Below are 13,084 nucleotides of genomic sequence, written 5' to 3' on the forward strand. Positions count from 1 at the left end.
CTTCATGAACAACATGCATAATTAATAACCCCGATTGTTTATGAAGCATCCTTTTGCCAACTTATCTGGAAGCAGTTAAGGAATAATCAAAAAGTCATTAATATTGAATGATCACTACTGTACTAGAATATATGCCAGCAATACTAAAAAGCATGGCCAGGGATTGACAGAGACTAAATTCCCAAAATTCATTTTTTTCCATCTGGAGTCTGTAGATCCAGTGGTGGGGGTGGTAAATCACTAAACTACTTTGAGTGGGTCTGGAAAAAAGCAAGCACAATATGAACAAGGTGATATTAATCACATGACAGCATATGCTCCCACAGCAAAACTTCAGTTTTGTAAATCAAACACAGCAAAAAGCACTCTGTCAGGGATGAGACTGAAGCAATGGAAAAACCTCCAGTGAGAAGGCTGAACCAAGGGAACGGTGCCAGGGAGCTCAGAAGCATCTGAAAAAGCCATGATCTTTAGGCCAGAATAACTCCACTCTGTTCTACGTGGGTTCCAATATTGCATTCACCACTGAAGGAACACTGTCACGTAACGTACTAAGCAAAATGACTAATGTCTGTCACATATGTTGCTTCATCACTCCCCCAAAGGAAAGACGTGGCTCTTTTTCTACATTGCTGTTCTGACATCAGAGAATAGAAGGTCAAAAAATGCTGTGAATGACGAGCAGAGGATAGCGAGGGTTACAATCTTCCTCTGCAGCTGGGGAGTTTTCACTGTCTGGGACTGTCTCTTTCAAGAGAAGCGTTTCACTGGGCCAGCAGAACATTGTTGTCTAGCATGGTCTTCAGCCCAAAGCTGACAATGATGTCATGGATAGGATGGAGCCAGGCCACTCACTATCCAAACATAAAGAAAGCATTTCTTAATTTGAAATTCTACAGAGACCTTTACACACACTCTAGAGTATGTTTAACGCTTCCACAGAAATCTGCAGTTCTCTCTATACTTGAAGCTTTCTTCTCATTAAAGGCCGTCTGCCCAGATGCATTTCATTGCTGAAGTCCAGCTGATAGAGGCATGAGCAATCAAGTAAATGATCAGGTATCAGAATGGGACCATCAGTGGTCCAGCAGATAACAGTCCTCTAAGAGGAAAAAAAACAAAACAAAAAAAAAAAAAAAAAAAAAAAAAAAAAAAAAAGTGGAACAAAGAGACAAGGAACAACCAAAACTGGAGGCCTAACTAGAAAGAGGAATGAAGGAGTGACTACGGTTCTCTGAAAGGACTGCTCAAACCTAAAGGCTTTTGAATTGCAGAAGCTTTTTGTACAGATCTTATCAATTTTCTATAGATATTTGTTATAGATCTACTTCTGTGAGCTGCCTACATATGGGAGACAACCCATAGAAGGCTGCCTCCCTGTTTCCTGGTATTCTGGCTTTTGGGTATGATTTTGGATATTAATCTGAAGCGTTGATTATCTTGTTTCCTTCCTCTTTGTACACTATATATCACAACGAGATTTCTTGGTGTTAACAATAATGTTATTAATAAAGAGAACTACCTGAATAATTTGAGAGAAAATGGGAGAATAACAGGACTCCATGAGCACATGATACTGTATCATGTAATGATATCTTTAATCTCTTATCTCTCTATCATGTAATGATTATCTTTAATCTCTTTAATATCTTCATTGATGATCTGGACGAGGGCATCGAGTGCACCCTCAGTAAGTTTGCAGATGACACCAAGTTAGGTGCGTGTGTCGATCTGCTTGAGGGTAGGAAAGCTCTGCAGGAGGATCTGGATAGGCTGCACCGATGGGCTGAGGGCAACTGCATGAAGTTCAACAAGGCCAAGTGCCGGGTCCTGCACCTGGGGCGCAACAACCCCAAGCAGAGCTACAGGCTGGGAGAAGAATGGTTGTAGAGCTGCCAGGCAGAGAAGGACCTGGGAGTGATGGTGGATAGTCAGCTGAATATGAGCCAGCAGTGTGCTCAGGTGGCCAAGAAGGCCAACAGCATCCTGGCTTGTATCAGGAACAGTGTGACCAGCAGGGCTAGGGAGGTGATCATCCCCCTGTACTCGGCTCTGGTGAGGCCGCACCTCGAGTACTGTGTTCAGTTTTGGGCCCCTCGCTACAAGAAGGACATCGAGGTGCTTGAGCTGGTGTAGAGAAGGGCGACGAAGCTGGTGAGGGGCCTGGAGAACAAGTCCTACGAGGAGCGGCTGAGGGAGCTGGGCTTGTTCAGCCTGGAGAAGAGGAGGCTCAGGGGTGACCTTATCGTTCTCTATAGGTACCTCAAGGGAGGCTGTAGCGAGGTGGGGGTTGGTCTGTTCTCCCATGTGCCTGGTGACAGGACAAGGGGGAATGGGATTAAGTTGCGCCAGGGGAGTTTTAGGTTAGATGTTAGGATGAACTTCTTTACTGAAAGGGTTGTTAGGCATTGAACAGGGAAGTAGTGGAGTCACCATCCCTGGAAGTCTTCAAAAGACGTTTAGATGTAGAGCTTAGGGATATGGTTTAGTGGGGACTGCTAGCGTTAGGTCAGAGGTTGGACTCAATGATCTTGAGGTCTCTTCCAACCTAGAAATTCTGTGATTCTGTGATATGTCCACCAGAGACAAACAATGCGTAAAAACTCAGGTAAAATCTCAGCCATGACAATAACGCATCAACTGTTCTGAAATAATCTAGATTAGGACTCAAACCGTTACCATCTCAAGAAAAATAAACCACATCAGTGTAGTTTCCTAGTCTCCATCCATATATTAGAGCTAGAAGTATATAAAAGTTGCTTGCTCTTTGGGCAGAAGCATCTTTCAATAGCACAAGTCCTGTATCATATCTGAGTCAAATAACCTTCTACTAAAAAACAATTCACAGAAAGTAAGCTAATGCCAAACTAATTTGAAGACTGAACAATACTTAAAGAACAAAAAATTCTAGTTGTGATCAGAAAAACAAAATTGTGTTAGATCCCCTGAATGATGCTAACCGTTCACTCAAAGCTATAAGTTAAGGGAAAAGCAACATTTTCCCTGTTCTCCTTTAAAACAACAGAAATATACTGCCACACTAATAGAAACATTTGCCCTACTGTCCGTGTTTGCCGTATGTTATGCAGCAGAATTCATATCATACTGTTGTCTTTCTGCTGCAGTGTAGCTTTCTCTGTCTTTCACTTAGCTAAAAGAAATATCAAGGATGCCCCCTAATAGAGAAGCATACTTTTCACTTCACCTCAGAGTGGCAGCTGGCTTCCTGAAGCAGAGGTTTGTGTTTCATCAAAAAACAGTAGCAGAACTGTTTCTCTCATCCAGTGTCAAAAAATCAAGTTAAACCATTTATCTAAGCTGATGCCCTCCTGACATGCCAAGGAGCCGTGCTCCCAATCAGCTAGTTCTAAAAATACGTGCTGATGGACAGGCCAGCAGTGTGTATACTAAATAGCACCACACCGTCTGCCACCACTGAAGTGCCATCAAAATTTGCCCGTCAAAAGTAGCACAGAATACTTACAGCTATCCCTAATGGTTTCTACTATGAAAAAAAGGCATAATAATAATTTTATAAATGGTTTACTATGTTGATAATACATTATAGTAATAATGAGAAATCAGATTCTTGCTGCTAAATATTATTTTCACTTACTATCTTGATTGTATTTTTATGTCAGTAAAGGTTTAATAAGAAATATATAATGGAAAGCCCAAAACGTATTTCTAGAACTTCCATTCATGATATTCTTTTATTTGATTAAACATCTACATTTGTGCATGTGCACACATACACATGCAGTTGTGCACACATAGATCTATGTATATGTGTAGACAATCAGCAGAGGATATTACTGTAAGGAAAAATCATCCTTCCCACTCTTTACAAAAGCTGGATAAATTAAATAAAGAAAACTGACTTAAGGAGAAGGAAAAGGACAGTAGGCTAGAAGAACTGATAGGAACACAAGCGCAGACTGTCTTGGGAAATGTGGGAAATCTGGTAACAGAGCAAACTCTGGGAAACAGATTTAATTACTGCATCTCTATCCTGCTCACTGAAGTTCTCTCCCTGGGTTTGATCAGCAGGACACATGCATAATTTATACTAAATCAAAATGGGGGATAGAGTACTACAGGGTTTTCTTTTTAGTCCTCCTGAGAATTTTAGTTATAATCATACACTTGATTTCCCAAAATAACAAGAATCCAGTAAACACAACATGAGCTTGTCAGTAAGATTTGATATATATTATAATCTATTAGCTGTTTCATCATCAGTTTTCTTTTTTTTAAGTCAAAACCAAATCAAAACTGTACCCTCTTTTGTCTTTATCTTGTTGCACAAGGCCCAGCACAACAGTTATAGCCTGTAAGCAGAACTCCAGGGCACCTCTAACATATGAGCACAAAATGTTTTCACATCTCACTTAACACATTTAATTTTTAATGCCACTTTCCCAGTGCTACAGCACATTTGGGATTCAATTAAAATCTTTTCAATATTATCTTATGAAGTTGCATTAATATTTGTATCTTATCTACTTGGAGTAATTGTGTGTGGTGTTTTTCTTTTTCACCCAAGACTATCAGATCAGTCAGCCAGCAGTGATCTTGCATATGCAGGATGCAACTGTAGAGCTGAAACATTACTGCAAAAACAATACTGCAGAGAAAAAATTGTATTTTATGTTTTATTTGTACCTGTTGCTCTGCTTGCTATTGAATAAGACATATATGTGTGTATGTGGACATATACATAAAAAGGAGCAGCCTTCATCTCTAGAAAACATGCAAGTCTACTTTTAAGTTTAATCTTACTATATTATACTTCCCCAAAAATGGCTTCATAGGACTTGTAGAAGAACTAATTGTAAGTGGAATGAAAGCATTATCATATGCAATCTTAATGTATTTTTGCTCAAAAGCTATAGTGCATGAGGATGTCAGGACTAAATTCTAAAAGGAAAATTTCATTCCTGGACTTTCCACTGTTAGTGTCACTACTGAGAAACCTGTCGGCAGCAATCAGGACAACTTACTGTAGGGGATATTTCAATTTTATTTCATTTCCAGGTGCATAAGGAACTTGGAAAAATTCAGTGACAGCATTTTGATCATGCAAATCATGGAATTGGATGCTGCTTCAATCACACGTTTATAAGCACCCATCACCTAACACCTAACTCAGATTAACAGCACATGAAAAATCTGTTTTACTGAGTAATTTCTGTGAAATGGTGTAAAATCTGATTGGGATTTCAAACGTACTCCTCCCCAGCAAACAAAATCTGGGAGCGTATTTAATTTGAGTGAAAAATAGTACTTTACACCATTAAGCAGTCTGTTTATAGGAAAGTTACTGGCATGCCTTTGGGATGCAAGGGTACATGCTATGGTGAAGCAACAGAGATCAGAATGCTGAGGTGCTGGGGAGGAGTGGTTTTGATTCTGACATGGATCAAACCTGAGTATCTTGCAATAAGCTTACCAGTCTATACCCAGTTACTTTTAAAACCCTCGTAAATGGAACAGAGGAGGACTTGAATCAATTTAAATGTGCAGTGCAGATACTGTGCGCTGTGCTTTGGAAGTTATCTTTAAGAACTTGCCTAAATTCAGCTGTTAAGCTCAGAATATTTGCACAATGCTAACTTTCACAAACACATGCTTGAATGTGCTGCCGGTATCATTTATCTGTTTTCTGTTTACATTATATTCTTCTACCAAGATAACTCTTGACAATAGTTACACGTACTTACCACTGTGCCTAGAAACTGAATGCTTGTACTTCCAGAGGCGTTCCGAGAAAGCCGCTGAAAAAAAAAAAAAAAAAAAAAAAAAGATTTAAAAACTGATTAGAAGCTTCTCAGAAATGTGAAACAATTCTGTTTTCTTTGTGTCTCATCACTGTAATCAAAACTGAGTACAGAAAACTACACATAAAACAGATAAAGCAGGCATTTCCTTCAAGACTTTCAGTACCAGAAGTCTAATTCATACTTAACTCAGATTTTGGTTTTGTTTCAGTCAACTCAATAAAATTTACGCTGAAGAACAATGAAAACAAGTATGACCAAGTACAATGCAGAACAATCTTGGGCTTGCACAACGATGAATGTTATGAATAAAACAAATATGAATAAAAGAGGCTTTTGCCATCTCTAAGTGTCTGATTCCGTATTCCTGTTGCTCACACGTAACATTAATTTCATTTTCTCCTAATGAGAATTTTTTTTAATATCTTTTTAAAATTCAAACCTCCAATGATGCTACTTGAAAAAGGAAAAAAAAAAAAAACACCACACATCTGGTTTCCTACTCCAGTTCATGAGTTGAGAGAGGTTATTAAACAGTCTTCAAATATTACATTGTCAGTAAGCCACAAGACAATGCAAAAGAAAATCTGTTATTGCTTCAACACGATGTTACCCAGAATCTAAACATGCCAAATGCAGAAAGAATTCTTTCTTCTTGTGAATTCTCTCTTTCTTCAGTGCAAAAAGTTTTTTCTCGTTTTTTCTTACCGCAATTAAATTACTGTATATGAAGACCCCAAATCGGGGCCCTAGTCATGAAATGCAGACATAATACTTACATGACGACATGCATACATACTAATACAGATCGAGAAGGTGAGTATAAAATGCAAACTGAGAGCTGCACTGAGATCTTCAGCATTTCAAAGGCCGTGAATCCTAGCAACAGGGCTGCAAATCTGCTTGAGAGATCCTCTCTAGCCTGGTACCCCAGGCAGAACCAAGCAGACATCACTTAGGTATGTCTAATCCACCCTCAAAATCTTTCAGATGCGGAGATTCCACAGTCTCCCTATGCAGTTCATCAGAGTTCTCAGCATCCTTATTCTTAGGAAATTTTTTCCTAATATCAGATTAGAAATATCCTGTGCTGCAACTGCAGCACATTATTACTCTTCTTCATCATCACAGACAGGAAACACAGATTATTCCCTTTCCTTTTACAGCTACCTTTCAGGTATGTGAAGAGCCATTAGTCTTGTCTTCTTGAATAAGTGAAAAAACGCTCTACAAAACCAGCTAGATAATCCCCTGAGTAAGTTTAATAGCCATAAATTAAATGCCGGTCCCTTTTTAATAATAGTGCACGTTCCTCAACTACACTTTATGAAGTAATAATTCCTATGGCCCTAACACGGGTACTTTTTGACTTAACAGGTCACACACTGACACTGCAATCTGTACAATCATATGAAAACAAAAGATGATGTGCCAAAGCCTGACATATTTCAACAATAATGATTAATGGAATGGAAAATATGGGAAATAAAATTTCATACAAAACCTGACGTTTACTTTTATAAAGGAAACAGGAATATACACTTTTCCCACAGTCTAGGATAAACACAATCAGGTTTTGGAAACCACAAAGAAGAACAAAGTACCGGCTGCCTACAATGAATGAACCGCATGCCAAAACAAACAAGTCCCAACCACTTGATAAGCTGTCAGAAAATGGCAAGCCGAAAAAAATTAAAGGATTTAATTTCTTTTTTTCCTGGAATGCCCTCCACCCTCGTTAGAGTTCTGTCACTTATTGTGCTACTCTTTTGTCCACTTTCAAGGGTCATTAGAGACCTTTTCATGTCCTAATAAAAATTCCATTTTTTGGCTAATCTCCCCATCACACATAAAAACACAAATTAAAAAACAATACGAAGCAAAGCAAAAATGAAATGAAAAAAATAGAGCCATTTTGTCATTCTCTTTAAAGGCTTTCAAAGTAAAGCCAGATATCTTGACAGCTTGACTTATTTTTCACAGCTAAGAATCAAAAAGTATTTCCTCACACAAACTGTCTTAATTTACAGATAAACAAGCTAGCAAGCCAATTTAGCAACCTGTGGACTAGATATATAAAATCATATATATATATATATATATATATATATATATATAAAATCAAGAAGGCACCTACAGAAACTACAGTCACAAGACAAGACAAAGATATAAACACCCTTTTTCCTGGTCTGACACCGCTTAAGTGCACTGATACTACAGTATAGTGAATCCTCACTGCTGTTTACTATGTCCAAAAGAGACACACTACATTCAGTCATCAGTAGCATCAAGAGTCAGTGTAAGAACTAAAATCTATCTCTTGAAATAACAGAGGCTATAGGGAAAAAAAATGGGGAAGGAGAGGAAAACAGTCAACAAATACAGAGGAGGAAACAAAATTTTCCTTCTGGGTATCTTTTAAAAAACAAAACATAAGAAAGAAAGGTAGAGAAATTCTCCAAGTCACAAAACATATGTTACACCAAGACCAAAAAGAGAACTGCCAGGCTTTTGAGAAACACATTACAAAAGAAGTCAGCACATTATCATAATTAATGTTTCAAATTACAGTTGTAAATAAATTTCAGCTGTTAGATGTGATTAGATTTTTTGAAGCATATTGAAAGGAGTTATTTCTGTTCCACTGGTGGGCTTGTGTTTCTGGGATTTGTGAATGTAATTGATGTTTTCAAGAAAATGAAAGGACACGGTTAACAATTATTCTTTTATTTTCCACCTCTTTAGAAAAAGGACCAGTCTCCAGTTACTCTTGTTAAGTTAGATATTTACATATTCTATACCTCATAATAGACGGTTTCATATTGCATGTGATAGCAGGAAAGTAATCAAATAGAGGTAACAAAAGAGAATAGCTAATTATATGCATTGCCATTGTTTTCCTAATAAATTGCAAATTATTTACTAAGAGGTTTACAGCAAAAAGCACAGGAAGTCTACCACTTGAACAAAGACAAAACAACACTGTATGTTCACCTGCAAATACAGTAAAATTACATCGTTCGTATCAATTACGTGATCTTAGACATAACTGATACTCTTCTCGTTCATTCAACTGCTAGCGCTTCAGGCTACCTTAATTAGCATAATACAAGTTAAAAGTATAAAGCTTTTTCCTTATGAGAAAGTAACACGCTAAATCTACTCTGAAAAAAAAATCACAATGTCAGAAAATCCGTTTATACTCTCAAAGCTGCCAAATGGGTGTGAGTTTTACATAAATATTATATGTATTTTTACACACAGGTTAGAGTATGTTATACTGTATATGCTATGTATATACGAACAAAACGCTTGTGTCTGCATGTAAAAATAGACAATCATACAAGATGTGTTCGATTTTCTTCCTCTACCTTAAGTGTATGCTATACCACAGCCATTTCACAAACAATCACTTTAATCTGTAAATCCCAGAAAATTACCAGAGGTTAGTGTGATATGACTTTAAATTCTTCTGCTTTGCCATAGAAAATTATTTCCACTTAGCTGAGTATCAATGATCTATTCATTGTAAGATGCAGTAGGGTTACAATCAGCTTTGCATTAAGCCTGCAGTGGATGAGCACTTTCAGATAAAAGTGATAATAACCTTTACATGAAGGAGGATAAAGCAGCTCAGCCAAATATAAAATATATATTATTGAAAGAGGCTCTGAACTGACATGGACATTATTAAACAATGACAAGATCTCGGAGAGTTTTTCACAAATCTTCTGGTACCTTGGGCTCTCCAAGCTGCTTGATGGGAGCAGCTGCACAGAAGAAATGGTATCAAAACAAAGAAACTGAAACAGAGCAAAAGCAATTTTTTGCTTTGCTTACAAATTAAAAAAAAAACAACGTGCCAAGTCAGAATGAAATAATGTCAAGGCAAAGGAAATAATGTATTAAAGTTTCCCAAACACATTTATCTTCAACTACCATATATACTACCTTTATTTGTTGAAAGTAAAGTTGGAGACCATTTGGTACAGAAAACCTACAGATTGTCACTTGGCCAACCTTTTCTGTGATTTTTTTCAAGCGGTGGCATGACTACATTACCAGTGAGACAACATGTACCAGACTACACAAAACAAATAAAAAAACCCCTTCAAACCTAGAAAACCTGCTGATAAGTATCTTAAATAATTCCAGAAGACTATAGATAAAATTTTGAGTGAAACACTGTGTGTTTTCCCAGCATGGTTCTGTTTTTCAAGATGCAGAAGTTCTTGCAGCCCCTATTGTTTCACCTCAACTGCTTACTACCATCAATTCTGAATGTCTTATGTCATGAATTTTAAGTGGAGAATGCTATGCACATTTTCACCACTACTTGTAAATTCTTGAACATTCAGGCTAGCAAATTATAGGCCAGAATCATCCGCAGACAGGTTCAATTAAAAAATAAATAAATAAAAAATACTGCCACAATAGGGAAGTCAGGGGAAAAAAAAAAAAAAAGAAAAAAAAAAAGAAAAAAAAGGTATTTTACCTTTTAAAGTTATAGCAGATTCAGCTGCTAGTAACTCATATATGAGATTTTATGTACATGAAGGTGTGTGGACATGTGAAATGCTCCACCATTCAACCATGTCAATCCCACCTTTGGAGTCCCACAGCAGGGACAGAGAGGGGGAGAAAGCTGCAGAAGTAAGCGTGAAAGCATGAAGCCATCATTTTCATGAAAACGTGAAGACTGGTTTGTCTTTCTCTCTCTCTCTCTTTCTCTGCTTTTCCATCTTTCCCTAGAACCTTTGCAGAAGCAGAACACTCCAGTACTCCCTTTTCACAACGTAAAACCCCAGTCCACAGACTATAGCAAGGCAAGTTCCACAAAGTTTAGGAAGGGCAAAACCTCATCCCAGAAATAACATAGCAGCAGCAGTCTTCTTGCATGGCAGACCCATAAGAAGGTCACACATGGACACTGGACCACATGTCTACAGGCAGTGACCAAACTTTCTTGTCCATTGAAGACTGCATCGCAGCCTTGAAAGCCTTTCCAGTGAAGGGATCACTCCACTTTCATCACAATTTAGTGTTCTCCACTGGTGGTGCCATCATTGCCTCACCTTACTGCATTAAGCTACAGATGGAAACATGGCTAGATGCTGCGTGCTGCTTTACCCCTAGCCATTACCAGTTTCAGATCACTCTGTAAAGTAAATGAAGCTTCAGTTAGCTGCTCTTCCTCAGGGCGTGTCCACATTTTCCAGCTTCTTACCAGGACAGCAGTCACCCTGTAGGGGAATGCAGTGATCAAGTCCTGCTGTGTATGAAGCATTTTGACATGTGAAAGATCTCAAAGATTGGCTTAAACAGTACTATGACTAAGTATTCTCTCTCTTTAAAAAGAATCCTTCCAGTACGTTAAGACATTGGCCTCCCCCAGCACCTGCTGCAAGCTACCTGAATCCTTTTCCAAGGACTAAACAGAATCCACTCCCAAAAAGTACAAATACAAATGTCAAACACTGTTTGAATGGCTTAGAAGGCATCAATCCACACAGAGGAACTGCACCTGCACTTTTATAAGCGTCTGAGGCTATATTATGATTATATATTACTATATTACAAACTTTAAAAGAAGAACTACCCTCTTAACGCCTGAAATTTAATTGCAGTAGGTCGCTTAGGAACTTCTCTGCTCTCATAAACAGAAAAATGGAAACACAGATCCTTTCCAAAACTTCTTTAGATGATACCCAATGTTAATGTCACTTGTTACACCTTTTTACCATGCTTTTGACATTGAAAAGTTTAATATTAATGCCACTGAAGTACTGCTATCACATATACCTAGAGCACTTTTCAACAATTTCCATGTGCTTAACCCTCCAACAAAGGTGTTGTTATAAAGTAGTGGATGATAGGCTTAAAAAAAAAAAAAGCCACCATCAAAATCCACACACAGGAAAGACTGTTTGTTTGGTGTTGCTAAAGAATGAATCTAAAAGACATTTGCCCCAGGTCAACATTTCCTCCAGCTATGTAGGTTCAAGTACTGTGACGAGTTTGGGTCTCCCAGTGAACTTTGAGATTTCTTCTGTTATTAGACTAAATCATAAAACGAGTGAAACTTTTAGCGGCGTAATCCTCCTTTTGACATGCTGTGATATGTTCTGCTGCTCTCACAGGCAGACACTGTGCAGGTAATCGCTGCCCTGTGATCCTAGACCTTATAATGTTTGTCATAACTCAGAGACCCTTTGCAGGATCTATAGTCCTTTCTTGCTCTTCCATGTCCCTCTTCCCCTTTGTTCTCTGAATGTATTACTATGTTCAAGAGAACAACTCATTGCCTTTCAACGTTTAGGTATAAAATTATGATGTCTGTCAACAGCTGAATACAATGCTTTGGTCTTTGGACACACAAACAACACTTACAGCTATTCATCCTGAATGTTGCCTGTCATTAAAATGTAAAGCTCCTTTGGAAAAAAAGGTATGCCATAAGACACTGCGACAACTAACGCTATTTGATTAACCCCTTGAGTAGCACAGGATATTACTAATCTCATTAGATTAAAGAAAGGGAGAAGTATGTTGTTCGTAGATACAGCTTCATTGCAGGAGAACTCCCTCTGACAAGCGGACAATTAATTCCAGAGGGATTGATCACGCATAGAAGTTGATCGCTCATTTCCTTCCTGAATTAAAAGAAAATCATATTCATGAAAGAACTGGATAGGATGGTGCTATGTGCTTTTTGCTCCAGCTTCTCAATTAAAAACAAACAAACAAACAAACAACAGAAGGCAGGAATAATCTGTAATCTTATTATCTTTTATTTCCTTGAATTTTCCTCCTCCCTTTACACATTCTCTATTCAAATCATGGACAAGCACTAAGTCAGCCCCAAGTTAAATTGACTTCACACAAATTGTAGACCACTCATGAGAGCTGGGTATTTGCTATTCAAAGTGGGTATTAATACAAGTACTCTGGTATGACAGTAATGGGTATCTGATCTTTTAAAATGCTTCATGACTCACAAACTGGCCACATTGCTGTCATGTATGCTATATATATGTACGTTCAGGGCTCATTTTAAAATGTAGTAACTTTAACAGTTTGGGAAACACTAGTGTTAATCAAGCCACAGTAGCGATATTTGCTTTAATATGCATTATTGGCAATTACAGCAAGAAGCACCAAACCAGCAAGCTTTTATAAATCTTCTCTCTCCCTACAGCTCCTGGAAGTAAAGGGTGAAATGGTACAACTACCAACTTCCTTGCACGGAATCTTTCACAAACCCAGCAAGATGAATTAACTAATAATTATCTAAAGCAGATCAC

The 13,084-nt window shown here is 37.9% G+C and overlaps 1 protein-coding gene across 1 annotated transcript in view; it reads right to left on the reverse strand.

Annotated features, from left to right (window-relative positions):
* The window catches only part of PCCA (propionyl-CoA carboxylase subunit alpha), a 277,064-nt gene that overhangs the window by 54,203 nt on the left and 209,777 nt on the right, over positions 1-13,084 (reverse strand). The window contains exon 22 of the mRNA XM_032202998.1: positions 5,724-5,777. Coding sequence (XP_032058889.1) covers positions 5,724-5,777 — 54 coding nt within the window. The remainder of the gene's footprint in view (positions 1-5,723; positions 5,778-13,084) is intronic.

The sequence above is a fragment of the Aythya fuligula genome, chromosome 1, assembly GCF_009819795.1.
Source record: "Aythya fuligula isolate bAytFul2 chromosome 1, bAytFul2.pri, whole genome shotgun sequence".
In the NCBI taxonomy this organism is placed as follows: domain Eukaryota; kingdom Metazoa; phylum Chordata; class Aves; order Anseriformes; family Anatidae; genus Aythya; species Aythya fuligula.